The sequence below is a fragment of the Vanellus vanellus genome, assembly GCF_965231255.1.
Source record: "Vanellus vanellus genome assembly, chromosome: 26".
Classification (NCBI taxonomy): domain Eukaryota; kingdom Metazoa; phylum Chordata; class Aves; order Charadriiformes; family Charadriidae; genus Vanellus; species Vanellus vanellus.
This window is the reverse complement of record NC_138931.1, coordinates 5281248-5309129: the sequence shown is the minus strand read 5'-3', so window position 1 is coordinate 5309129 and position 27882 is coordinate 5281248. Positions and strand designations below refer to the sequence as shown.

The following is a 27882-nucleotide window of genomic DNA, read 5'->3' as shown; positions in this document are numbered from 1 at the left end:
CGTTCCCCCGGTGCGTACCCGCGGCCCCGCCCCCTCCGGCCCCGCCCCGCCCCGCCCCGCCCCTCCCCGCCCCACCGAGGGGCGGCCCTACGGGGGGCGCCGGCTGCGGCGCGGAGCGGAGCGGCACCGGGTGAGTGCGGGCGGGACGGGGCATCCCCATCCTCATCCCCATCCCCGGGGCTCCCCCGGCGCCCCGTCCGTAGCGAGCAGGCGATGAGGGCTGTGCCCACCCTTGGGGGGGGGGGGATGGATGGGGGGGTGGTAAACCGGCCCCCCCCCGCCCCGGGGGTGTCACCTCTGCACCCAACGAGCACCCTCGGCGTCGCCCTCTCTCTCCGGGCTGGCTGCTGGCGCAGGCTGGAAGGGAGCCACCAGCACCCGCAGGTCCCCAGTGCGCTCACGACACTTTCGCTGCTGTCCCCAATGGCGCCCGGGGAGGGGGGAGACCCACCAGTTCCTTTCCCATAGCCCACAACAAGCCGCTGGTGGGGGGGGAAGGGGGGTCTGACCTGCTGAGTGCGGCCAACGGGTCCCCTCGCTTGTCCCCAGGCAAAGCGGTACCCCGATGGCATCGCCCGCCGGCGGCTGAGCCACCACTCCCCGCTCCATTCTGTTCCCCTTTTGCAGGACGGGGCTGAGCATTTGGGCTGGCGAACAATAGCAGCGCTGGAAAACAATGGAGCTGCCGCACCTTCGCGCTTAGGGACGCCGGACGGACACTCGGAAGAAATCCCGGCTCCAAAATAGCGCCTGGGCCAGAGCCACCACCGCAGCGGCTCGCGGGAGCCGTCCACCGAGCACCGTCGGCCGAGCGAAGGATCCGCCGGAACGGGGTGAGAGCGCTCAGTCCTATCCCACCGCTGAGCAAAGCAGCTCTGAGCGGTTCCCGGTGCCTCCGAGGGAGGAATTGTCGCCTCCGGATGATGCTTTGCTACCGATCGCATCGGGATCGATGCGGCGTTGGGCTGGTTGAGAGCCGCCCCGGGGTTGCGGGGACGCGGCAGGGTTTGGGCGGGAGGGGGCATCGCGGCCTCCCCGGGGAGCGGGATATTCCCACAATCCCTCGCACGGCCGGGGGGAAGCCTCAGCTGCGCCGAAACTGCTTCTCCCGCCCGGGAGAGGCGGTTTTTTTGTTGGTTGTTGGATTTGAGCTGCGCATCTCCCCGGGAGCTCAGCGAAAGCGAGCGCTCATCCCCGCTCCCAGCGAGGGGCCGCAAGCGTGGCCGGGCTGCCTCTGCACCGGGGCTGTAGGGATGCGGGGAAGAGCTTTAGGAAGGTTATTTTAAGGGGAGGAATAAATCTGGGCTCAGATTTATTTATAAATGCTTGATAAATCCCATCAGGCCTGGAAGCGACGGCGGGAGCCGCCGCCGGCTCGCGTTGGAAGGCAGAGAGGGCTGAAATCCTCCTGCCCCGTGTGCGGGGGAGGGGGGGTGGGGGGAATTGATTTGATCCGATTTGGGGTTTTCGAAAAGCGTTTTGCTTTTAAACCTCAGCTCGTGCCGGGCGCGAAGGAAATACGTCGGCTCGGGATGGGGAAACTGAGGCAGAAGGGGTGCCGGAAAATGAAGACGGTGCCGAGCTGCCGAGGTTGAGCAACTGATTGGGCAATTTGCACGTTGGCAGCCCTTTTTTTTTTTTTTTTTTTGGTGATTTCCTGCCTTTCGCCAAAAAAAAAAAGGAGGAGGGGCGGGAGGGGGGCAGCAGCAGCTCGTCTCCGTTTGGGGATCTCCGGGCGGCCGCTGCTCCCTTCCACCCACAGCCCGGTGCTCTCAAGACCCAAAAAAGGAAGAATTTGCCCCTTTCCTCGTTCGCTCGGAAGGGGATGTGATGACGGAGCGAAGGTGGCAGCGCCGGGGCGGTAAACAGGAAACCGGGCTCCTCGGCACAGGGAGATGAACCTGCGTTTCGGGACTCCCTTTCCATCCCAAAATGAGTCTTTTTTTTTTTTTTTTTTCGGCTGGAGCTCACCCCGACGTCCCTTTCGAGGGAACCGGGGCTTTGGCTTCACCCCTTCGTACGGCCGCGCTGCCGCGGAGCGCAACTCCCTGCGGTACCCAACGCTCCACCCCGGGGCTGCGCTGCTGAAAGGTGCTTCGGTTTGGGGTTTTTTCCAGCCACTTTGGTATTTTTTTGGCAACTTTTTTTGCACGGGCCAAGCAGCCGTGTCGTTTCAGCCTCCTTCCGCGCAGCGCTGACTTCCCCGGCGCTTCTTCATCCGCTTTCGGGGGCCGCCCACAAACCAGATGCTGATTTCTCCCCGTTCCTCTATCGCACAGCTGGTAACCCCCAAATTCGGGTCCCCGCTGCAGCAGGTGCCGTGCAACCGCCGCGCCGACATTTACCCCGAAACCACAAATCCGGCTGCAAAATCCCCTCCCGCTCTCATTTTTGAGGGATAAATAAGATTATTATTGGGTTTATTCCCTTGGGGGAGGACGGAGGGATGCGGGAGAGGCGGCCGCGGGAGGAGGGTCGCTGCCGGGATGCTCACGGGGTTCCTCGGCTCGTCAGGAAACGCGGAGCTTTGTCAGCTTTTCCGTCACGATGTACGATTTTTTTTTTTTCGGCGGAGGGTTTCTCTTCTGCTTTTTTTCCCCGGAGCGCCCGGGGCCGGGTCGGTTTCCTGCCCTTCCCCCGGCCTCTCTCTGCCCGCTCGAGCACCGGCGTTGCTTTTGCAACCTCTGCTGCGGTTCGAAGCATGACGCGGAATATTTTTGCTGTTGGATATAATGTCTTCGCTGACATATATCCCGGCGTGGGGCGTAAGATGCGGGAATTGCCGCTGTGCTGAAGTTTTAGGGGGCAGGTCCGTTCTCCGACACAGGTTTTACTGCACGGCCTCGGTTGAGTCATTTATCCGCCTGGGTGTCATCGGGGGGGTTTGGGGGTTGTTTGTTTTTTTTTTTTTTTTGTGGCAGGAAAATGGGTTTGTTTCCCAGGGGATTGGGAGGAAGCACACGGCGATGTGGGAGGTGGGAGAAAAGAGGAGTTTGTGGATCTTTTCTCACCTCGGTTTCTCATTTTGGACAAGGGAAGGGAGGGGGGAGACCCTGAAAAAATGAAAGCTGCTCTGTAGGAGGGTTTGTACAACCGCCCAAGGAAAAACGTGACCCAAAAAGCCTTTTCTCATTGCTTAAAACTGCCCCAACGTTGCCCTTCAACGTCTGATTTCCAAAGTGTTCCGAGCCCGCCAGCGACCCCGGGGGCTTCGCCCTACATCTCATTTGAATTCCCTTTCATAGCATTCAAAAATCACTCTCCCGCTTTAAGCCGGGGTGGGATTTTTTGGGGGGGGGGGGGGGGGGAGGAGGACGGGGACGAGAGCGACGGAGATGTTTCGCTGGAGGGAACGCTCAGAAATTGAACCGGCATCTTAAAAATAAATAAATAAATAAATAAATAAATAAAATAAAGATAAAGGAACCAGAAACTCAGCCTTCCCCCCGCCCCCGTGCCCGCTGCCTGGTTTCGGGAAGCGTCAAGCTGGATCCAGACGTGGAGCTTCCGAGCGAAACTTTGGTAAAATAAAAGGAGAAGGGGAGCAAATCCTGTTTATAACCCATCCGCCTCCAGGCGCAGCATCGCCAGGGCGGTCCCTGGATGCTCGAAATGCAAATGTTGGCGTAAGCGTATCTCTGCCGGTATTAAATTTTCAGTGAGTTTACACCACTTCTCCCCTTATCTGATTTTTCCCTCTCTCCCCATCGGTTTTCCCGGAGGAGCCGCCTCAACTGCATCCCCCGCAGCCTTTTTCCCAAGAGCTCTTCCAAAATCCAAGCCGGTCAATTCGTTTTTTTTTTTCCAAACCCCTTCCCCGTTAATCCAGGGGTGCGCGTCGGGCACGGGGTAACGGGGCGGTTCACGCCGATGCTTTTCTCTCCTCCCTCTTTGCAGTTCAGCTCCCATGAAAGACGAGCGGGAGGATGGATTACGGCGGCTGCGAGTACCCGGTCCCCTGCGGCAAAGACAAATACATCTCCAAGTAAGATGCGGGACAGGGCGGTAACGCAGGAATAGGGGCGGTGCTGGTGGCCGGGGAGCCGTTGGCAATATTCCCAGGGATTTTCGCCTTCCAGCTGGGAGGAGGGAAGCGACCCTGAGTTTTAACTCGATTCGGTTGGATTTGGAAAGAAAAAGCCCTTCTGGGGCAAGAAACGGCGATTTCCTTTAAAAGGGAAAGCGTCGTCGATGGGATTTTGACATTTTTTTTTCTTAGGAGTGTGCGGCCAAATGCTCTATAAACTTTCAGGAAAGAGAGATTTAGTTGAAAAAGGTCCTGATTAGTAATTGGTCTTTTCTGCTTTGGTAAAGAAGGGAAGTGATTCCTAAGTTTCCGGGAAGATTTTGGAGGAGAGAAAGCACATACGTGATATTTTTGCCCCCCCTTTTTTCTTTCGCGTAACCCCAAATCCCCGTGATTCCTGCTTCTTTGCACCCGTCTGACGGCGCCCAGCATCCTTACACTCCGTCAGCCGGCTCAATTAATGACAGCTTTCCGAATTAGTGCCGGAGGCAGCGCTTCCCCGTGATTCATAGCTGGGCTTAGACACCATGGGTTGGTTTATTTTTATTTTTATTTTTATTTTTATTTTTATTTTTATTTTTATTTTTATTTTTATTTTTATTTTTATTTTTATTTTTATTTTTATTTTTTATTATTTAAAATTTTTATTTTTATTATATTTTTATTTTTATTTTTGTTTTTTTTATATATTTTTGTTGTTTTTTATATTTTTATTTTATTTTTATTTTTATTTTTGTTTTTGTTTTTGTTTTTTATAATTTTATTTGTACTTTTATTTTTATTTGTACTTTTATTTTTATTTTTACTTTTATTTTTATTTTTACTTTTATTTTTATTTTTACTTTTATTTTTACTTTTACTTTGATTTTTTTATTTTTATTTCTTTTTATCTTTCACTTGCAACTGGAGCACGGCTCGGACTTTTAAATTTGAGCTGGAGGTCGGGGTCCGGAGCGCCGAGCCGACGTGATAAACTCGCCTGTGATATAACTTGTGACTCCGGCATGACCCAAGGGCTTGGGCGCTCCGAAAATTCCCGTGGTTTTCAACCTTGTGACCGACTCCGCCAAGGTCTGACGGGTTTTCTTACGTCTTTTGGCGAGGTTTAAGGAGGGCACGGCTGCGGAGGAGCTTGTCCCCAATACTCCTGGTGGCAAAGGGCAACCTCTGGTTGAACCCGCAGCAGATATCCTCAACAAGGGAGGTCTAGAGGCAGCAAATACCCTAATTTGCCCCAAATTAAGCTGGTTTGGCCCCCTGCTGTGGCAGGTTCGTTGCCCAGCCTGACCCTGGGAAGCAATTCCCGCTTTCTCCCAGATCCCCCAGAGTTTGGGGCCGGCTCAGGGAGTGCCATGTCGGGTACCGAGTGGCGCCTCTGACGTCCCCCTTCGCTCCTCCGCACCTCTTCTCAGCATCTTTTCATTTTATTATTTATCACTTATCATTTTATTATTTATCATTTATCATTTTATTCTTTTTATTTATCTTTTTATTCTTTTTATTCTTTTTATTTATCATTTTATCTCTTTATTCTTTTTATTTATCATTTTATTCTTTTTATTTATCATTTTATTCTTTTTATTTATCATTTTATTCTTTTTATTTATCATTTTATCTTTATTCTTTTTATTTATCTTTTTATTCTTTTTATTTATCTTTTTATCTCTTTATTCTTTTTATTTATCTTTTTATCTCTTTATTCTTTTTATTTATCTTTTTATTCTTTTTATTTATCATTTTATCTTTTTATTCTTTTTATTTATCATTTTATCTTTTTATTCTTTTTATTCTTTTTTTTCCCCCCTCCCAGAAATGAGCTTCTCTTACACTTAAAGACATACAACATCTACTACGAAGGGCAAAACTTACAGCTGCGGCACCGGGAGGTAAGAAACCGCCGGGGCAGGGACCCAGCTCATCCCTGGCAGGAGAGGAGGTGGGGGGGGGGGGGAAAATTTGAGAAAAAATAAAATTAAAAAAAAAAAATCCCCCAAAAGGGAGGGAATTGGGTTGGATTCAGATTTGTGAGGTGCAGGAAAAAAAAAAAAAGAAAAAAAGAAAAAAAGAAAAAAAGAAAAAAGGAAAAAAAGAAAAAAAGAAAAAAAGAAAAAAGGAAAAAAGAAAAAAGAAAAAAAGAAAAAAGAAAAAAAGAAAAAAGGAAAAAAGAAAAAAGAAAAAAAGAAAAAAGAAAAAAAGAAAAAAACCAACAACAATAAAAAAAAAAACCTTTTCGTAATATTTATGGCCGCGTACGTTCGGGATGTTGAGGTGCCCGTCTCTCGCGCAGGAGGAAGGCGAACTCATCGTGGAGGGGCTCCTCAACATCTCCTGGGGTTTGCGGCGTCCCATCCGCCTGCAGATGCAGGACGACAACCAGCGCATCCGCCCGCCGCCCTCCTCCTCCTCCTGGCACTCGGGCTGCAACCTGGGAGCCCACGGGTGAGCGGAGGGAAAAGAACACCCCCCCCTCCCCTTCCTTAAATTCCACCCCCCCATCCTCCCCAAGGACAGCCTTTGCTGGGGGGGTGACCCCAGCGACCGCCTCTGGGCTCTTTGGGGGGGGGGGGGTTCCAACACGTGACACCCCGAAGAAGCCGAGTCGGACAAAAAGAACCCCCAAAAAACCGCTCTGTTTCACTTTGCAAAGACCCCCCCTCCTCCTTTTTGTAAATCCCCCCCTCCCCCCCACACACACACACTTTTTGCAAACCCCTTAATTTTTCAAAGACGCCCCCCCTCCCTTTTCGCAGACTCCCCCTTTTTGTGCAAAAAGGCCCCCCCATTTTGCAAAGATCCCTCTTTTTGTAAAGACACCCCCCCCTTGTTGCAAAAAAAACCCCAACATTTTTGAGACACGCCCCCCTGTTTTGCAAAGACCCCCCCCGTTTTGCAACTGCCCTATTTCATGAACCCCCCCTTTTGCAAGGACCCCCCTTTTGCAACCCTTCTTGCAACCCCCTTCGCTTTTACAAACCCCCTTTTTGCAAAGACCCCCCCCTTTTTGCAGATCCCCCTTTTTCTAAACACCCCCTTTTCAGCCCCCCCCTTTTTGCAGACCCCCCCTTTTCCAAAGATACCCATTTTGCAAAACAATCCCTTTTTGCAACCCCCCCCCTTTTACAACCCCGCTTTTGCCAAGAACTGCCCCCCATTTCTCAACCCCCCCCTTTGCAAAGATCCCTCTTTTTGCAAAGAACTCCCCCCCCTTTTTGCAAAAAACCCCGTTTTTCAGACACCCCCTTTTTGCAAAGCCCCCCCCCCTTTTGCAACTCCCCCCTTTTTATAACCCCCTCCCTTTTTGCAATGACCCCCCCTTTTGTGACCCCTCCTCTTGCAAACCCTTTCCCTTTTACAAACCCTCTTTGGCGAAGCCCCCCCCCCCCCCACTTTTTGCAAAGCCCCCCCCCACTTTTTGCAAAGCCCCCCCCTCCTTTTTGCCAAGCCCCTTCTTTTTATAAAGACAACCCCCCCTTTTGCCAAAAAGCCCTTTTTGCAAAAAAAAAAAACCCAAACCAAACCATTTTTCAAAGGCACCCCCGCCTTTTGCAAACCCCCCCCTTTTCGCAAAGCCCCCCCTTTCTTACCCCTCCTCCCCCTCCCCCCCCAACTTTACAAAGACCCCATTTCCCGCGATCCCTCCGTCCCAATTAGAGCTTTAACCTCACCCAAATCCAGCGCCGGCGGTTGCTCCGGGTCCGTCATCCCCCGGGAGAGCCACCCTCTGCCACCCCCCCGCGGGACCCCCAACTCCGGCTTTGTCCCCAAATGCCCGGGACCAGCGGGTCCCCGGGTTGTCCTGGGCGGGGTGGGGGGTGGGGGGGTGGGTTGGGGTATTTGGGGGTTTTTGGATGGTCATAAAGGGGGAAAAATGGGCAGGATCAGCTTTTGCTTGGGCGGGATGTGCGCTGGAGCTCGTGAAAAGGCTGTTTCGGGCTTCGGCATCTCTTCCTGGGGTTTTTTGGGAGCGGGAGAGGATGAGATTCAGGAGCCCCTCTGCTGGGAGGACAGACTGGGAGAGGTGGGGGGGTTCAGCCTGGAGAAGAGAAGGCTCCGGGGAGACCTCAGAGCCCCTTCCCAGTGCCTAAAGGGGCTCCAGGAGAGCTGGGGAGGGACTCTGGATGGGACGAGGGGGAACGGTTTTAGACTGGAAGAGGAGAGATGGAGATGAGATATTGGGAAGAAATTGTTGGCTGTGGGGGCGGTGAGCCCCGGGCGCAGGGTGCCCCGAGGAGCTGTGGCTGCCCCATCCCTGGAGGGGTTCAAGGCCGGGTTGGACGGGGCTGGGAGCGACCTGGGCTGGGGGGAGGTGGCCCTGCCCAGGGCAGGGGGTGGCACTGGGTGGTCTTCAAGGTCCCTTCCAACCCAACCCAGTCTGTGATTCTGTGATTTATATTGCAAATAACCCGTGCTACAACCCTACAGGGATGGTTATCTCCCAAATCCCCCGGCAGAACGGGCCGCTTCCCATCCTGGAAAGAGCAACGTGGGGGCTCGGAGGGGAAATGATCCCGGTGACGGTTCCCTCTGCAGCCGCGCGCTGACGGGACACCCGTCTTCTCTTTCATTTTCGCATTGCCAGGTCGGTGCTGAAGCCCAGCACTTTGCCGGACATCCAGGTTACGGATGCGGAGGCCACGCCGAATGCAGAGGCCGCCGGGAGCGGCACAGGTGAGCCGGGCTGGGATCCGGTGGGATTTGGCCGGGCGGTTGGGAGCAGCCGCCTCATGCTCCAGTTTGAGTTGAGAAAAATATAAACCAGGTGGGTTTTTTTCCTCCAGAAATCAGTGCCTCCGTCTTCTTCCAGATGACTTAACGCCATTTCCAAAGCGCCGAGATTTAATTTAGTTAATTCCGGCGCGAAAATCTTAGCCCCGCTGGCCCAAAACTCTTCCGAAGGGTTTTTGCTCGGGGAAGGGGCCACGGTGGGATGTGGCAAAGAGGAGGTTGGGAAGAAATGAGGGGGAGCGGAGCAAAGAGCCTCGTGGGATCTCATAGGGAAAAGGATGTCGGCGCTTCCCCTTCCCGGCGGCTCCGCTTTTAGGGAAGAAGAATAGGTTGGGAAGTGCCGTTGCCATGGGGAAGTCAACAATTCTGCAAAGGGTTTTTTTGGGGTTTTTTTTTTTTTTCCCCCCCTCCCTGGTTTTTCCTCTGTAGAGAGAGGGGGAAGAGCTCGTCCGCCCTGCCGCTTCGTTAACCCCTTGTTTTGAGCAGGAGGCAGCGGCGAACGGGACACGTGTTGTCCCACCGGCAATTCCCACTGGGAAAAAAAAAAAAAAAATCTTTTTGATCTCCTTATGGATGATGCTTTTATCTCCCCCCCCCCTTAATTAAAGCTTGCCCGGGCGCTATCTGCACCCTAGAAATAACCCAGCAGTGATTTCAGCCAGACGTGCGATGTGAACCCTCTGCCGGCGCATAAGAAAGAAGTCTTTTATTACATTTTTTTTGGCCCCAAAAGCCTGTAAAAATCAGCGCATAATTGGCGCGCACGGCTCCTCGTGAGTGCTTAGTCACCACGGCCCGCGGCGCATCCGGAGCGGCGCGCGCCCGAGATTTTCCGCGCTGCAGAAACGCTTGGAATTAAAAGAATTAATTAATAAATAAAAAATAAATAAAATAAAATAAAATAAATAAAAATTAAATAAAAAAATAAATAAATGAAAGTTTAAATTATGGAAAAGCGAGCGAAGTTGCTCGAGTCCCCGGGAGAAGAGGCTTTTTTCCCCGGTAGCAGCCTGGATTTACGCAGTTCGTTCCGACTTAATAACCACCGTCAAGGGTTTGGGTTCAAATAAAATAAACCAGGAGCTGCCGTGGGTTAAATCCATCCCGGGAAGTCCGTGGGGCTGTTTTTTTTCTGGGATGGGGACTTCTGCATCCCTGGCCGGGGGGGGGATTCCCAGGAGCTATTTCGCAGCAGGGAGATGCCGAGGGGGGGGGTTCTCCCTTGCTCCCGGTCCTCAGCCCCCTCCTCCCGCCGGGTCTTTTCCAGCCGCCAAATCGCAACCGGAGGAGACGCCGCAGCTGATGCGGACGCGGAGCGACGTGGGGGTCCGGCGGCGGGGCAGCTCCCGCACCCCCAGCGAGCAGCGCCGAATCCGCCGTCACCGCTTCTCCATCAACGGTCACTTCTACAACCATAAGGTGAGCCCTCGGCTCGCCCTGACCTCTCCCGGCGGGTGGGTGGGGAAATCCAGGTCAAGGAGGGGGTTGAAATGGATTTCGCGCCCCGTAGACATCCGTGTTCACGCCGGCGTACGGCTCCGTCACCAATGTCCGGATAAACAGCACCATGACGACCCCCCAGGTCCTCAAACTGCTGCTCAATAAATTCAAGGTATGTGAGATATCTCATATCTCCCCCCACCCTCGTGCTCCGGCGTTGCTCTGCGCGTGGGATTTATACCCCGCGGATATAAAATGCAATGGCAGAGCAAAATAATGGGATATTTGGGGTATTATATATATATTTTTTTTTTTTTTTTTTTAAATTTCTGGGAAAGCCTCGGGTAGAAACGCGGGCTTTAATAGCGCTTTGTGTCTCCGTTCAGATCGAAAACTCGGCGGAGGAGTTTGCGCTCTACATCGTCCACACCAGCGGAGGTGAGTCTGTGACCCCCCAAAAAAAAAAAAAAAAAAAAAAAACAAAACCCACAAAAAATTAAAAAAAAATATATATATATAAAAAAAAAATAAATAAAAATACAAACCCGCATTCCCCCGGTGCAGCCAGTGGGTTCGGCCGTGGCAAAGCTCCGTCGTCCGCCGGGCCGACCGCCGCTGCTTTTGGCGTTGCAGAGAAGCAGAAGCTGCGAGCCAGCGATTACCCCCTCATCGCCCGCGTCCTGCAGGGCCCCTGCGAGCAGGTCTCCAAGGTCTTCCTCATGGAGAAGGACCAGGTGGAAGAAGTCACCTACGACGTGAGTTCGCCCGGCGCCGGGGATGCTCGTCGCTTTCCGATGGGGCTCGGGGTGAAGCCGGATGCTGGGAAACCCCCGGGGGTTTGGGGGGGCGGGGGGGGGGAAGAGGGGGGGACGCACATCTCCGTGCTGGGGATGCAGGAATCGCTTCGCTTTGCTCCCGCCTCTCCCCCGCGAAAACTCCCCATCGCGGAGAGATAAAAAAAAAAAAAAACAACTCATTTTGCGCTTAAAGAGCAGCTTCGGACCCTAACCACGGGCAAACGCCCCCAGCCCTGTTTTGCCACCCCAAATCTGATGGCGGCAAAGCAATCGCTGCGCAGCTTTTGCTGTCATGGATATTTTTTTTTCCAGCCGGGGAATGGGTTGCGGATGGGCAACGGCTCGTTCGTGCCATCTGCCGGCTCCCTCCTCCCCCAGCGCTGCCCTGCTCTCAAATCAGAGCCGAAATGAGGCGCTTTCGGGGTATATTTGGGCTTAAACAGCACTCCGCGATGTGTTGGGGCTGCGCAGCGCTCTCCGCGTGAAGGAGCCAAAGTCTTGCAGCCGGCGGGTAAAATAAAATCAACCGTAAGTGGAGGGGTTTTTTCCCCAATTAGCCGGCGCTCGTTTGCACCAGCTGATGGTCGTGCCGTGCAGAGGAACCGCGGTTTCTTTTAGGCTTTGTTGCAAAAGTCGGGGTGTCCTTGATTTGCCCGGTTAAAATTGGGGAGAGGCTGCTGCGAGGTCGCCGTCAGCCTCGCGGGGTCGGCGCGTCGCCCTCTTCATCGCCCGCCTCGGCGTTTCTCTTTCCCCCTCCCCCTCCCCCCCAGGTTGCTCAGTACATCAAATTCGAGATGCCCGTCCTCAGGAGCTTCATCCAGAAGCTGGAGGAAGAGGAGGATCGCGAAGTGAAGAAGCTCATGCGCAAGTACGGCGGGCTCGGGAGACGCCGCCGGTTAACGGCAGCGTCGGCGGAGGTGGGGGGGGGAGAAATTCGTTTGCGCAGCCTTGCGTGCCTGCTGCCCGCGTGAGCTGTTGGGGTTTGCGTCCTTCCAGGGTTTTCTTGGGAATTTGCGTTAAAATCCCGGCTTATGGCTGGAAAAAAAATATCCTCTTTCCCTTCTCCTTCGCCTCTCCAGATACTCCATCCTCCGGCTGATGATCGAGCAAAGGCTGGAGGAGATTTCCGAAGGTCCGACGGCCATGTGAAAGGCTTCGCCGGCGCTCCGGCTCCGGGTTACGTCGCACCAAGAGCTGTATACCCGCGGGACGTATTGTACCGAATCCCAAACCCCCGACATTGCCGGAGCGCTCCCGGGAATCCGCTCGGATCGTTCCGGCTCTGAGCCAACCCATCATCTGCACAGCATCCTCGGGGACATTCCTCCTCTGCAAGGACGGTCCTCCTTTTTTTTTTTTGTTTTCCCAGCAAGGCTGTGGCCAGTGGCAGCTTCGGCCAAAACCTCAAATCCTTGGAAATAACAGGGAAAAAAAAAAACAGAAAGAAAAAAAGAAAAAAAAGAGGAAATCCGTGAGCAGGGCAAAACCGCCGAGGACGGGGCGGCAAGCTTTCGGGAGCAAGAATTTGGGGCTCGGTTGGAAGATGCTCTCTTCCGCGCTGCCCGCAGGTGGCTCCCGGGGGAGGATCCGCCGCTCGGTGACACGAGAGCACAAATAATTCCTCTTTTTTTTTTTTTTTAAAAAAAAAAAACAAAACCAAAAAAGCACATTTCTATTGCAATAATTCGCAGGTGCCGGGAAGCTTTGGTGAATCGATAAAGGTCTGCTGAGGATTGGGGTTGGGTTTTGGTTTTTTTGGTTTTTTTTTTTAACGCCGAAAGGAAACCTGGGGACCGACGGTTGGATTTACACCGAAAGAGTAAACCGCTTTTTTTCCAGCGCGTTCCCTTAACCCGCATCCGGTCGCGTAACCCCCACCTTCCCCCCCTTTTCTCATTTGCACTAATTTTAGGGATTTTTTATTTTTTTTTTTTTAAGAAAAACCTTAACGTCGAACCTCTCTGGTAGCTGTAACATGCCAAATAGCGCTCGCAGAAATAATTGATGGCACTGAGCATCTCTGGAGGGATGCTGAATGGAAAGCCGGGGGGGGCGGTGGGGGGGGGGGAAGCAGAAGTAAAGAGGGATTTTAATTTGCAAATTGGTTTTGCAGCAGTGCCGGCACATCCTCCCGGTGAAACTGGGACTGACTCCATTATCACCGTCACACCTGGAAAAAAAACCCACCGCTTTCCTCCCAGGCTAAACCAGCAATATCAATTTTATACCTCGATGTGAACTTACACTCTGACTTTCTTCCTTCCCTTGAATTTTTGCGATGTATCTTTGTAATTTTTTTTTTATTTTTTTTTTTTTTTCATTTTAATGGTACCTTTTCCACCTTTAACACGTGTTAGGGAAAGTATTGTACAGGCGAGAGAAGCTTTTTTTATGTATTTTGACGGATGACTTGCGGCATCGCTTCGTTGATTAACAAGAAAAAATACGTAGCAACTTAATGCAGAATGCAAATCCCCGAGTGAGAGTCCGGTTTAGTTCAAAATAAAGCGCTTTGCGGATAGAAATGTTACCGAAATGGGCTCCGCGTGGGCTGGGAGCCATGCGGGAGAAGAGCAAAACTTTCCCGAATCCCGGCGGCCAAGTTTCCCGGGGAAGAAATGCTCCTGTCCTGCTGTTTTGGAGACTCGCCATTAAATTGCTGGAGGATTTTTTTTTTTTGGGGGGGGGGGGGGGCTGTTGGAGGATTTATCCAGCCCTTACAGACTATTTATCCCCACGCACCGCGGGCGGCGGGCTCCGTCCTCTGGATATTTCCCTTCCAGAAGGTAAAACTCACCTCTGGAAAAAAAACCCGGCATCGCTTAACCTTGTTTTAAAACACATTGAGTTTTTAAACCCGATATATAATTTTTTTGTTTTCACCTCCTCGAGGATAAATTCCCTGCATCCCCAAGGTTATCCCCAGCCACGCTCGGCTTTCTCCCCGGATCCGCCGGCCCCGCGTTATCCAGCCCATTGAAGCCCATTTATCCCTCCCCGCGCAGGAGGGGGGATACGAGTGACGTCGGCTCCGCTTATCAAAGCTTTATCCGCCGGGAAAAGTCCGACGTGAGTCGGGCACAGACGGGAAAAGCCATCGCCGGCGCGGCCCCGGGTGCGCGGGTAAGGGCGGCATCTTCGGCACGGAGTCGAGGGATAAAAAGAGAAGGAATTGGGTAGACAACAAGGGGGAAAGTGGTGGGTTTTGGGCGCGCGCCCGAGCTGGAGGTTGGGATGGGGGAGAGCAGCCCCGGGGGAGGCACCGCACCACTTCGGCACCGGCGTTTTCCCCGGGTTGTGATCCGTAAGTTCGGATGCTGGAGGGGAAATAAAGAGGGGAAAAAAATAAGAAGGGGGGGAAAAAAAAAAAAAAAAACAACAAACCCCAAAAATCTTAACTTTGACGGGGTTTCCCAGCCGGATTTGTGGTGTTTCCAGCGGTGGCGATGCAGCTGCAAACAGCTGGAAGGGGGGGGCGCGCATTTCTCGGGGCTTTTCTTAAAATGAAGCGTGGTAGTTGGAGGAGCAGGGCAGCGAAACGAGGCAAATTAAATTAATCGAGCCCTAATTTTTTTTTTAATTATTATTATTTTTATTTTTTTTTTCCCCAAAGCGCTGGGTTTCGAAGGCCGGGGGGGGGGGGGGGAGGGGGGAGGAGGGGGGGGTCAGGCCTGGCACCTTCTAGCGGGGGCCGTGGGAGGGAAACGCTGACACAGGGATGCTGTGGCCGGGGCGGGCGGCCAGGGGGGCTCTGCATTTTCAAAAGGCTTTTGTCAACACGGCTCCCGCTATTTTTGGGACGATTTTGGGGCCGCGATGGCTCAGCAGCTTCGGTACAATGAGGCTGTTTGCTCAGCCGCCGGCTGGAGGGGTTGCGGGGTTTTGGGAAGGGGGGTGGGGGGGAGGAATTGCACCGGGATGCTCCGGTGCTTTGCAGCGGGGTGGAAAAATGAAGGTGCAATTTTGCTCGGGAAGTCGGGAGGGTTTGCACTGCACCATGCCGGCCAATATATTAAATTATATATATTGCATACGGAAAATACATTAAATAATGTATTAAATATGTTAAATATATTCGATTAGTTGCTATTCTAAATGTAGGTTGGCCCGAGCGGTGCACAGAGCCGGGATCCCTGCTCTCACCATCCCTCCTTGTGCCCATTTCGCAGGTCGGGCAGGATGAGGCCCCGCGATGCCTGGTGCTGGGTGGCGATGCTGCTGCTCGCCCTCTTCAGCGATGTTGCCGGCGGCCGCCGCGGTGCCGGCGGGAGAACCGGCGGGCGAGGAGGAGGCGGCGGCGGCGGCGGCGGGGGGCTCCGCGGGGGCTTTCGGGCCGTCTCCCGCAGCGGTGGCACCCCCGGCCGTGGCTCCAAGGTGGCGGGGGCCATCGCGGCCGGCGCTGCCGCGGGGTACGGCATGGGGCTTTTGGGGCGGCCGCGGCCGTCCCGCCTTGGGCACGGCGTCCCGGCAGGCCGGCAGCCCCCGCCGGCGGGTGGCTTTCACGCCCCGAGTTGGCCGGACGCGGGTGCCAAGCGGGGACCCCCCAGCCGAGCTCCCGGGGACCAGCGCGGTGGCATAGGCCCTGCGTTGCTGCTGGCACCCGCCCTCAGCTTCATCAGCCACGAGCTGCAGCGCTGAGCACGGGGAGGGGACGCCGGTGACCCCCCCCGGCCGGCCGGCCGAGCCCGCCGGGATTTCTTAGCGGATGACTTTCCTGGGAGATTAGATGTGGCTTGGGGAGGTGGAAGAGACGCTCGGCCGCCGCCTCGGTTTCCCCCCTCGCCGGCGCAATGGCACCCCGCGCCGGCAGCCGGAGCTGGGCGGCCCTCCCAGCGCTCGCGGGGCCACCGGGGAACCGGCCGCATCCTGCCAACCCCCATCACGTAGGTGAGCGAATCCAGCCCCCTGCACGGACATGCGGATATTTGCGGCCGGAGCGATGCTGGAGCCGCCCCCGCCAGCGCTCGGTTCTAGTTTCCCGTTGCACGGCTTTACCGAAAAACGCTCCTTTTCCCCCCAAAAGAGCACTGGGACTCAGGGGGAGGACACGGGGCTTGAAAACGGAACCCTCTGCCTTCCAATAAAGTTTGGCCTTGAGATATTCTCTCTCTTTTTTTTATTTTTATTTTATTTTATTTTATTTTATTTTATTTTATTTTATTTTATTTTATTTTATTTTATTTTATTTTATTTTATTTTATTTTATTTTTAATCAAATCCAGCGTCTTTAGCGCCCGGTCGCAACCCGGAGGAGAGCGATATCTCCGAGGGATGCTGCCGGGGGGGTGGGGGGAGGGGGAGCGTGATGCTGGGGGGACAAAATCCCCCCTCCAGTCCCATCTCTCTGGCTTTGATACGACCAACCGACGTCCCAATCTTCAGCATCCCCGGCCCAAAAACACGCCCAGCCCCACGCAGGAAAGCTTTTCCCCCCGCTTTAAGCTTTTCCCCCCGGGAAAAGCTTAAAAGCAGCGGTGAAGGATGTTCTCCCCTCCGGCATCGGTGTTTTCTTCTCTAGTCCCTGTCCGGGGTGGTTACACCTTCCCGAAATCCTGGTTTAGCTCCGGCAGCTGCGAGTAAAGAAAACAAGCGAAATATTGGGATTATCCAAAAAAAAAAAAAACCCTGCGGGCAGCAGCGCTCACTGTCATCCACCGGGTAAGTCCCTCCCCGAAACTTTTTTTTGAGCCTGGATGTCTGTCAGGGGGTCACTTCCCCTCGGAATTAGTGGGGTTTTGGGGGGGTATCATCTCCCCCAGGAGGAGCGTTGAGTCGGGTCTCACCTCTACCGCAGGCTGGCGGGAGCCCTCGCCGGCGCGCATTGATTTTTCTGGGCTCTTTTACGACAGTTATTTAAATTTTACACAAGTCCTTTGGCTCCTAGAGGGGTTTAACAGAGTTTTGGAGGCGCGGGATGTTCCCCCGGCTTAGGGACAGCTTTTAAATCCGACTATTCCTACAACGCAGAGCGAGGGAGGTCTTTTTTTTTGGGTTTTTTTTTTTGTGTGTGTTTTTTTTTTTTTTTAATGTGCTTGTTTAAAACAACCCCCCAACCCAGCAGAAACTCCAGCCGCGGCTCAAATTTACATTTTCCCAACCTGCGTTTCGCATCCACACCTGGTTCGACATCTGGACCCCCTCGCGAGCATCCTCCGCTCCCGCCCCTAATTTGCAGCCGGAGCTCAGAAACGCCACAGGAACGATCCCGTGCTTCCTACAGCCTATTCCCAACTCCTTCTTGCTTTTTTTTTTCTTTTTTTTTTCTTTTTTTTTTCTTTTTTTTTTTTTTTTTTTTGGCCCCTCCTGCCGGCCTGCAATACCTGGGGACACACCGATCCCCGTTCCCGATTTAATTCCCAGCCTTTCCAAAGGGAAAAGGCCTTAAAAGTGACGAACGTCCTCGTTAATCGCTTCGCGCCGGGGAGTTTTGGGGTTGCGTGATTGGACGGGGGCCGCTCTTGATGCCGCCGTCCCTCGGAGACGGGATTTTTTTTTTTATTTTCTCGGCGAGCGGTCGAAGGCAAAGTCAAGGTGGTTTTTGTGCCTCCGGTCGCGAAGCTCAATTTTAGAGTTTTTTGGGTTTTTTTGGGTTTGGTTTTTTTTTTTTTGGCGGCCCCAACCTTTGCGAACCCCCTCCCCAGGGCTGATCCTGACAGCCGGGGCTGAGCTCAGACGGGAGATGGTGCTGTTCGCTCGGCTCTGGGGCTCCTCTCATCCTCCCCCCTCCTCCCCCCCCCCCCCCCGCTGTATCGGACACGCGGATAAAATCAGCCCTGGATGAGATCTGGGCACACACTTTGCATTTTAAGCCTCCAAATGAGACAGTTTCTCCTCCAGCTCTCTGCGAAGTGCCCAACCGCGCACCAAAAATCCGCTTTTTGTAGGGATTTGGTTCTTTTTTTTTTTTTTTTTTTCCAGGCAAGAAAAATATCTTGGGTTGTTCTGCCAGGGGCGGGGAGGGGGGGCGGGGGGGGGGGATGCTTATTTATGGAGAGGGGGGATGATTATTTATAGAGTTGGAGGATGCTTATTTAGGGGGGGGACACACTTATTTAGGGGGGGGATGCTTATTGGGGGGGGGGATGCTTATTTATGGGAGGGGACACTTATTTATGGAGGGGGGATGCTTATTTATGGGGGGAATGCTTATTTATGGATGAGGGGATGCTTATTTATGGAGGGGGGGACGCTTATTTTGGGGGGATGCTTATTTATGGAGGGGGGACACTTATTTATGGGGGGGACACATTTATGGACGGGGGACGCTTATTTATGGAAGTGGGGAATGCTTATTTGGGGGGGGGACGCTTATTTAAGGGGGATGCTTATTTATGGGGGGGACGCTTGTTTAGGGGGGACGCTTATTTATGGAGGGGGGACGCTTATTTATGGGGGAATGCTTATTTATGGATGAGGGGATGCTTATTTATGGAGGGGGGGGACGCTTATTTGGGGGGGGACGCTTATTTATGGGGGGACGCTTATTTATGGGGGGGCGCTTATTTATGGAGGGGGGACGCTTATTTATGGGGGGGATGCTTATTTATGGGGGGAATGCTTATTTATGGATGAGGGGATGCTTATTTATGGAGGGGGGGGACGCTTATTTTGGGGGGATGCTTATTTATGGAGGGGGGACACTTATTTATGGGGGGGACACATTTATGGAGGGGGGATGCTTATTTATGGAGGGGGGGACGCTTATTTAGGGGGGGACGCTTATTTGGGGGGGGACGCTTATTTATGGGGGGGGATGCTTATTTATGGGGGGAATGCTTATTTATGGATGAGGGGATGCTTATTTATGGAGGGGGGGGACGCTTATTTTGGGGGGATGCTTATTTATGGAGGGGGGACACTTATTTATGGGGGGGACACATTTATGGAGGGGGGACGCTTATTTATGGAAGTGGGGGACGCTTATTTGGGGGGAGGACGCTTATTTATGGAGGGGGGGACGCTTATTTAAGGGGGATGCTTATTTATGGGGGGACGCTTATTTGGGGGGGGACGCTTATTTATGGAGGGGGGGACGCTTATTTAAGGGGGATGCTTATTTAGGGGGGGGACGCTTATTTAGGGGGGGGACGCTTATTTATGGAGGGGGGATGCTTATTTAGGGGGGATGCTTATTTAAGGGGGATGCTTATTTATGGGGGGATGCTTATTTATGGGGGGACACTTATTTATGGAGGGGGGACACATTTATGGAGGGGGGGACGCTTATTTATGGAGGGGGGGCGCTTATTTAGGGGGGATGCTTATTTAAGGGGGATGCTTATTTATGGGGGGACGCTTATTTATGGAGGGGGGATGCTTATTTATGGGGGGAATGCTTATTTATGGATGAGGGGATGCTTATTTATGGAGGGGGGGGACGCTTATTTGGGGGGGACGCTTATTTATGGGGGACACACGCTTATTTATGGGGGGACGCTTATTTATGGAAGTGGGGGACGCTTATTTACGGGGGGGCTTATTTATGGAGGGGGGACGCTTATTTATGGAAGTCGGGGATGCTTATTTAGGGGGGGATGCTTATTTAGGGGGGGGACACTTATTTATGGAAGTGGGGGACGCTTATTTATGGGGGAGATGCTTATTTATGGAGGGGGGACTCTTATTTGGGGGGGATGCTTATTTGGGGGGGGACACGCTTATTTATGGGGGAGGGGGACGCTTATTTATGGAGGGGGGAACGCTTATTTTTTTCCTTCTTTGGTTTTGGTGTCGTTTTTTTTTTTCCTTCTTTGTTTTGTTGGAGTTTTTTTCCTCCTCTTTGTGGTGGTTTTTTTTTTTTTTCCCTTCTTTGTTTTTTTCCCCTTCTTTGGGGTTATTTTGTTTTGTTTTGTCTTCCCTTTTGGGGGGAGTTATTTTTTGTTCCCTTTCTTTGGGGTTATTTTTTTTCCCCCTTCTTTGGGTGTGTTCCCCCTCCCCCCCCCCCCCCCCCCCTTCTTTGGGTGGTGGGGTTTTTTTCCCTTCTTTGGGTGGTTATTTCCCCCCCCCCCCTTCTTTGGGTGTTGTTTTTCCCGCCCCCCTTCTTTGGTGGTGGGGTTTTTTCCCCCCCTTCTTTGGTGGTGGTTTCCCCCCCCCTTCTTTGGTGGTGGGATTTTTTCCCCCCTTCTTTGGTAGTGTTTTTTTTCCCCCCTTCTTTTGGTGGTGGTGGGGGGGAAAAGCCCGGGCTGTTCAGTTTTGAGTATTTAGGGCAAAATAAAATCCTAAATAAACCGTCCCAGTAAAGTTTGGAGCTGGAGAGCTTTTGGGATGCAGCTGAGTTGGTGTAGGATGAGCAGCGGCCGTAGGGATGCTCAGGACAGACCCAGTCACCTCACGGGGAGGGAGGAGGGGTTTATTCCCCAAATCCTCCTTTCCATCACCATTTTTTAGCTCCCTTTCGCACGGGGAAGTTGTGAAGTGCGGGATCCCAATGTTTTATTTTTATTTTCCTCGTTTCGGAAACTAACTCCCAATACTAAACCCCGTCTGCCATCTATTTTTTTTTTTTTTTGTTTCCCCGCTCCCCAGACCAATATTCAGCGCTAACGCGGTGATGCCCAGTAGCCAATTATCAAGCAAAAAAAAGAAAAAAAAAAAAAAAATCTTTTCTTTTGCTCTTTTTGAGCACCTGTGGGAGCTCTGGATCCCTGTTATGGACCTCTTAGCGTTTCCTTTTTGGGAGCAAGCTGCTTGCACGCCGGAATAATCATCTATCTGGCGCTGAATAGGGTTTTGTTTTCTTTCTTTCTTTTTTCTGCCAAAAGTATGAAAAAAGAGTCACATTTGGGGTTTACCCAGACACACCGCTTAAAGACCCAATTTTTTAGCATCCTTGTGGGCAAAGGGGGTTTGCAGCGCAATAAATCGCATCCCGCGCAGGCTCAAACCAAACTGGTCCAAAGCTTGGGCTTAAGCTTAAAATCAAAGCACCGTCCGGCTGAAGGGTCCAAACTCTTCCATCTTTTTAATTGTGATTTTTTTATTTATTTTTTTTTTTTAAAACCCCTTGCTTTAGTCTAAGTCATCTAACGGTGAAGCCGGTTTAGATACCGGAGAGATTTGGAATTCCGGCAACCGTAAGTAGGGCTCGGGGATTCGCGTGAAGTTGGTTGGGCTTAACGCCACTGAAACAGCAAATGTAAAAACTCTTTTATTAGACAGAAAATAGATGGAGTTAATACAAGTCATAAATGGGTGTTAAATTTCTACGGGGAGAAGAAATCCCCGGCCCCAACCAGCGCGTTGGCTTTATTAGAAAATATTTGTTGGATGGGAACGAGACCGTTAGTGGGAACAGGGGAGGAGAAAAAGGTTAACCGAAATCGTGGGTTTTAAGGCCAAATTTAGTGCTGAAAAGGAACAAAGGCGCCCACGGGCTGGGGAGGCAGGGACAGCCAGGGCGAAAAATGCCGCTTCTGGCGGCGGCGGCGCGGGGATGGGGGAAGAGCTGTTTGCATGAAGGAGGCCGACGTGCGTCTTGGCTTTATCCGTTTTAATTTGTACCAGACGTCGAACACTTAAAAAAGTATCAGAACGGCAAATTTCGTGCATGCACCGTTACGGATTTACAAAACAATCGCGTATCACAAAGTACGGGTTACCTCAAAGCCCTGCTTTTCTGGTGAATATCCTGAAAGATTTATCTATATTTCTTTAAATATATATATATATATATCTCTTCATGTAGCTTACACCGATGCGAAAAATCATTTAGGACGGTGTCATTCAGTGCCTCGCAAAAAAAACAAAAAAAAAAAAAACAAAACAAAAAAACAACAACAACAAAAAAAAACAACAACAACAACAAAAAATTACACGAGAGATATTAAATATAAATCGGGGCGACCGGTTTGACAAGCGCCACTCGACAGACGCTACAGGTTATACACAACCCAGCATCGACCCAAACACGAGAAGCAAGAATTTCGCCCGCCGCTTCCACAAATTACTCGCGAAAGGTGGGGTTTGGGTTTTTTGGGTTTTTTTTTTTTAAGCATCTCCCATCCCTCGGCTTTGGTTTTCCTCATGCTGTTTGCCGTAACCATCTCATTGAGCTGATTTAAGTCTCTCGCTACGTGCTCGACTCTCCCCCCCACCCCCCACCCCCCCGAGCATCCTTTCCGCTGTATTTCAACATCCTTCGGGTCGAGGTGCTGATGCGTGAGCGCCACTTCTTGTCACCTATAGCGCATCCAAAATAGCTTTTTTCGGGCTGTAACACACCAAGCGTTCCCGCTTCAGCGTTTTGGTTTTTTTTTTTGGGGGGGGGGTGTCATTCAGCAGCACTTTTTGCCTTTAGACGGGCTAATAAAGACAGTGAGGCTCAACCGAAAGCAAAGCGGCACGGGACGGGGGTGGGGGGTGGGGGGGTTCAACCGAAACCCGCTGCAGGGGAGGGGTGGGGGGGTGGGGGGGGTGTGAAAACAAACAAACAAAAAAATCACTTTATTTTTGTGTATCGCTGCAGGAGGGATTTGCAGCATGCAAGGCGCGGAGCGGGCAGGTCCGTATGTACAGGAGGAAGGGGGGTGGGGGGGTTGTTAGGATTAAAGGGTTAAAATTGTAACCCGGTAGCTCGTTGCTTGAAAAATCCATATTCGACCCTCCTAAAACCCCGGCGGTGCGCGGTGTGCCCGGGGAAAGGGGATGCGGTGGCAGCGGAACTAAGGGGATTAGGTAAAACCTTGCTTGGTAGCAAAGATGATTTTGGGAAACGCTCTTGGCAGGGATGCCAAGGAGCGGGCGAGCTCCTCTCTGCCCGGTCCTTCTCGGGGTGATCCTGAGGAGGAGGTGGTGAAGGCCATTTTTTGGGGAGGTTGGCATCCAGCTCCGTCGCTGTCCTGCCACGCCGGGGACGCCTTTGGGGTGGAGAAGGAAATTTTCATCCAGTTGCCTAAATCGGAGCCTCCGGGGAGGTGATGGGGAGCGTCGGTACCCGTGCGCCCCAAGGGCTCTTCACCAAAGACGACCTCAAGCAAGAATGGGGGGGGTGGGGGGTGGTGGGGGGTTGGGGAGGTCCCCACGGGGACACGGGTGACATCTCGAAGCTGCGGGATGCGGGGGGCATCAGTGCATGGCGAAGAGGGTGAGGAGGAGGAGGGCGGCGAGGGTGGCGTCGGCGAGGTGCAGCCGGATGCCGGAGGCCAGGCGGTACTCGCGGTACTGCTGGATGCACATCTCCCGGATCACCTTGGTCACCACCTTGGTCTCCAGCTCCGTCTCCGTCTGGTTCACCGCCGAACCGGCCTCCGACACGTTCTTCTTGGCGGCGGGTCCGATGTTGTGTTCGGTCACGGTGATGTTAAAGCAGTCGGCGACGAAGACGTCCTGCGAGACGGGGCTGCTGTAATCCCGGTAGTAAACCTGGTTGGGGTAACGCGCCGAATTTTCGTTCCACCATCGGTACTCGTCGGGGCTGTCGAAGCGATAGTGCATCCCCGACATGACGCGTCCCATGGCGTAACCCCCCAAACCTCCCACCACGGCGCCCGCCGCCGCCGCCCCGGCCACGTGCTTGAAGTTGGTCTTGGATTTGGGGGGTTTCCATGGTTTTTGGTTGTGGTAGCTTCCTCCGCTGGATGGATTGTAACCCTGTCCCCACCCCGGGTTGTGGGGGTACCCCGGGTTGTGGGGGTAGCCGGGGTTGTGGGGGTAGCCGGGGTTGTGGGGGTAGCCCGGATTATGGGGGTAGCCGGGATTTTGGGGGTAGCCGGGCTGGCGGGGGTAGCTGGGCTGGCGGTGGCTCCCCGTGCCCCAACCTCCTCCGCTGGGTTTGCCTTTGCCCTTCTTGGAGAAGGCGACGTCGGTCCAGGCGCTGAGGAGCAGGGCCACCAGGCAGCAGGTGAGGAGGAGCCTGGCCATGGCTGCGGGACACAAGGACAGAAGGACAGGCAGCGTTACGGGCAGGAGACAGAGACCCTGCGTCCGCGCCACCACGAGCATCCCGGGCTTTAGGCTCCCTTCCTTATGCATCATAAAAAAGACATCATTCCCTTTAATCCATCTGCAGAATAAAGAGCTTTGGAAGCGAATGCGTGTTTATCCTCCCCAAGACCCTTTATTTTTATATATATTTTTTAAAATATTTTATATATATTTATATTTTTTTTAATATATATATATATCTATCCCCCGACTCTCCAACAGGTCCTCTGCCAGTGATGGCGCTTTTCAGTAGGGGAAGAAAAGCTTTTGGGAAAAATGCTTCGCTTGGTTGGGAGGTAAAAATCCACTTATCAAATCTTCTCTAGCCAATCGGGTGATAGAAATGAGATTTCTGATGTGCGCGGATGGAGGCGGCTGGGAACAGATTAATCCCAAACCCAAAGCTTGCGGATACCCGGGGCTGCAGGGAGGCCAGCGGGCAGCCTTGCCCCGGAGGGTTTGGTGTTTTTCCCCCCCCCCAAAGAACAAAATTCAGTATATTTTGCCTGAGTCCCTGTTTCCGTGCCTTAACTGAAAACCAGCATTTTTCTAATTTAATTTTCTAATTAACGAGGCAGCGGATATCTGCTGCCTCGGCGTTTTGCTGCTGGCATCCCAGGGGCATGCCAGGCGTCTCCTACGCTAGCTGGTGGGCTGGCGAGGATGAAGTCCCATTATAACGAGCCGTTTCTCTCCCTGTGTACAATCCAGCCCGTATAATACACGCCAGCTCTGCAAATCCTTCGGAAAACACTTCCCAAGCTGCAAAATCCCTTTGGACGCCTCCCGGCGATGCCGAGGAGCGCTGAATTAGTGTTACCCTCCTGTTTAATAGGCGAACCCAGCAATAACAAAGGGGTTTTCCATTCTGGCCTGGGATGGAAAATCCCCTCCCTCCCTCCCTCCCTCCCTCCCATCCCCCCAAAATCCCCCCTGTGCATTCCAGGATGGTGGGGAGGGGAGAGCAAAGCGCGGGTGGGCATTTCGCAGCATCCTTGGATGCTTCAGATGCGCTTGCTGGCTCACGTTACAGCAAGAAACAATTCAGGTTTGGGTCCCGAGTGGGTTTTTGGGTTTTTTTTTTTAACAGCAACGTAACGCACGTAAGAGGGGACGGTCTCATGCGAGATATTACCCTTAACAGCGCAAACGGGCAGGAAAAACCCCCGTTGAAGGCAGATATTCCTCTGTTACATGTTAACTTGGTGTTTACGGCCCATAAAAAGCATTCAGATAACGATGCTTTTTTCCTCCCTGCCCAAAAATCCCCTCTTCTGTCCGGAAATGTTTGGATTAAGGTCCTTTAATGTCGGTGTGTTGGTTGAGATCGTTAGCAAGAGGCTTAATTAAAAGAGCAGGGGAGATGCACCAGCCCGTCCCTTGTGACGGGGAGGAAAGCCGGGCTCGGGCTGCCCGCGCGGCACCATCTCGTAAAAATAATAATAATAAATAAATCAAAATTGGGTGTAAACCACCCGCTTTTGAGCGGGTTTGCACCCACCCGCCGGCAGCGGCGATGAGATGGGGGTCGGGGAGCGGGGGGGAGGTGTTTAAAATTAGCCGAAAGACAGGGCAAACACTTGGGTGGGCGAATGCTCCTCGGGCACCCAATAAAAAAAAAAAAAAAAAAAAAAAGAGAATAGGGGGAAAAAAAAGCAGCAAATTGACAATTTTTTTAGTTTTTCAATGTGTGACTCCCCACAGGGGGGGGCAAAATCAACCTCTGGATGAAAACAGGTTACGGCAAAGCCCCGGAGGATATTCCAGCCTGGCAGCACCGACTTGTTTCTCTAATTGCCTTCGCAGAGACGAGCTGTGATAAAGAGGGCGAAGGCTCGTTTGCATTTGCGCTGCTAATTACCGACCTCCTTGGGCAGCTGACCTTCGCCCCGAATGAATGCGGTTGCGGGCACAAACCCCCTGTGCGCGATGGGGACCAGGGAGCCGCCTCCTTTTTGGAGGTTTTGGGGTTGGAGCTGCCTTCCCTCCGCTTGGAAAAAATATTCACAGCGTGATCGTGATATTATTATTAAATTATCCTATCGAATGGCTTGGCAGGTATTTTTCCCCTGACTCTTTTTAACCCCCTTCCCCCAATTTTCCCTCTCTGCGGGCGGAGGTAGGCAATGAGAAATTAATTCGGGCGATTTATATCGGAGCGATTGATATCCGCGCTGGTGGTGGAGAACCGGAGGAAAGCCGCCGGCTCCTTCGGGGCAGAGGGGGAAGCGGAAAATGGAGGATGCGAGGAGCGACGGCGAGCAGCAATTACGTGCGCAGGGCTGGCAAGAAGGCGGCTTCGGGTTTGGAGAGGAAAACCAACACCCCGGTGCCAAAATAACTGCGGAAATAACCTTGTTAAGGTGCCCAGGGCGGGGAGGGGGGGAGGGGGGGGGGGAAGAGAAGAAGTGGAGGGAGGTGGGGAAGGGGATAGCGGAGGAGGGATGCGGCGAAGAGGGTGGGAAGATGCTCGGGAATGGGGTTGTCCGGACCCCCCCTGGCGATGCTGGTCCTGGCACGGGGCAGGGAGGGAGGGGGGGGGATCAGGGGGGAAGGGGGCTGGAGGCTAGCAGTTTGCTTTCGGAAAATGCCACCCCTGGTTTTTAGAAACCCTCTTCCCCCCTCCCACCCCCCCCTCTTTTTTTTTTTTTTTTTTTTAACCCCCCCAAATAATGGGGGAGCACAGTCCTGAGCCGCTGGGAAGCGCGGGAGAGAACAAAACCCTGCAGGTAGCTCTGGGCAGGGGGGAAGAAATTTCCCACCGGGATCGGCTTTGAATGAGTCCTGAATAACCAAGCAGCGGGGAGAAGCAGAGCTCTGTCTTTTAAGGAGGACGCTCGCCTTCCGAGCTGGAAATATCTATTTTTAGGCAGCGATGGCGGGGAGAGGAGGCACCCCCCCCATCCCCCCGCCATGCTGTTTGGTGTTAAAAGCCCCCTTACCTCTGGATTTATCCCACCCGAAGTCCCCCCGCATCCCATTTTCCCCGACACTCACCGGCTGGGAGCCCGTCGCTTGCTCGGTTCGGGGTGATTCAGCCTCGGCCGCAGAGCTACGGAGAGGAATAAATAGCGAGAGGGAGGAGCTGGCTCCTGCGCAGCCCAACCCTGCACAGCCTGGCCAGCATCCATCCCTCCTTCCCCAGGGAAAAGCGCTGCCGGCATCCCGCAAAATTTGGGTTCACCCTTTATCGTCCCTCCCGGCAGATAGGGGGACGGGAAGCAGCGCCGGCGACCAAACGAAAAGCGCAGCGCTCGGATGGGTTATTGAAGAAACATCGATGGGATCGGCCGGCAGGGTTTTGGGGCTGGTTTGGAAATCTTGGAAAACTACAGCGCTTGGCTGGTTTATTGAAGAAACATCGATGGGATCGGCAGGGATGGTTTGGAAATCTCGGGGGTCAAGGCTCCGGGCAAGGAAAAGATGCTTTTAGTGGTTGCACCAAATCCATTATCCTTTGAAATAGAGAGACGCTCTGCGGGTTGATGGATAGAAAATAAAATAGGATCGGAGTTACAGGGGAAAGGATGACACCGTCTTCCGAATTTGTCTTGCTCCGGAGGAGTAAAACTCGCTCCTGCGCAGAGCGGTCGCGCTTTGTGTTGATGTTTCCCCATATTTAATGGGAAGCAAACGCCATGGGAGGTAATCAAAAATTATTTGGCATGCTCACACCAAGCTGGGGCTTTTATGGCACCCTTTTTTGGAGGGTAAGGGTTTGTAGAGACCTAAAGACCGTGACGGGGAGTTATTCCCCTCCTTTGGGGTTAGGATGGGCTATAACAAATAGGTTGAACCCAGAGCAAGCTGGGATGCTGCTGTGGTGGTTGGGAGATGCAAATGAAGCTTGAAACTAATTGTACCGAGACTGATTTCGGCACGGCCACACGATATAGCCAAAACCCTACCGAGGTTTTGATGCCTGAAGTAGCCGGGCCGGGTACGGCCGTCCCGGCGACGCTCCCACCCCTG

General features: G+C 52.9%; 3 protein-coding genes across 5 annotated transcripts in view; 2 read left to right on the top strand and 1 right to left on the bottom strand.

Annotated features, from left to right (window-relative positions):
- ACTG2 (actin gamma 2, smooth muscle) overlaps positions 1 to 27882 on the top strand; it is a 124449-nt gene that overhangs the window by 49905 nt on the left and 46662 nt on the right. The gene's annotated exons all lie outside the window — the stretch shown is intronic.
- Positions 92 to 13031, top strand: RASSF2 (Ras association domain family member 2). 3 transcript variants are annotated; one of them, XM_082495695.1, is made up of 12 exons: positions 92 to 130; positions 628 to 833; positions 3898 to 3985; positions 5838 to 5913; positions 6315 to 6466; positions 8607 to 8695; positions 10020 to 10171; positions 10263 to 10364; positions 10579 to 10630; positions 10757 to 10947; positions 11760 to 11857; positions 12069 to 13031. In XM_082495695.1, the coding sequence occupies exons 3-12, from the start codon at positions 3927 to 3929 to the stop codon at positions 12136 to 12138; spliced, it is 1041 nt and encodes a 346-aa protein (XP_082351821.1). In that variant the 5' UTR covers positions 92 to 130; positions 628 to 833; positions 3898 to 3926; the 3' UTR covers positions 12139 to 13031. The 3 variants fall into 3 exon arrangements, with proteins under 3 accessions (XP_082351821.1, XP_082351822.1, XP_082351820.1); XM_082495696.1 differs by lacking the exon at positions 92 to 130 and adding an exon at positions 366 to 384 and having other exon boundaries at positions 10826 to 10947; XM_082495694.1 differs by lacking the exon at positions 92 to 130 and adding an exon at positions 366 to 384.
- On the bottom strand, positions 21194 to 26930 carry PRNP (prion protein (Kanno blood group)). Its single transcript, XM_082495720.1, has 2 exons — positions 26908 to 26930; positions 21194 to 23849 (listed from the first exon to the last, which is right to left on the bottom strand). Exon 2 carries the CDS (start codon positions 23845 to 23847, stop codon positions 23053 to 23055), a length of 795 nt encoding a protein of 264 aa, XP_082351846.1. The 5' UTR covers positions 23848 to 23849; positions 26908 to 26930; the 3' UTR covers positions 21194 to 23052.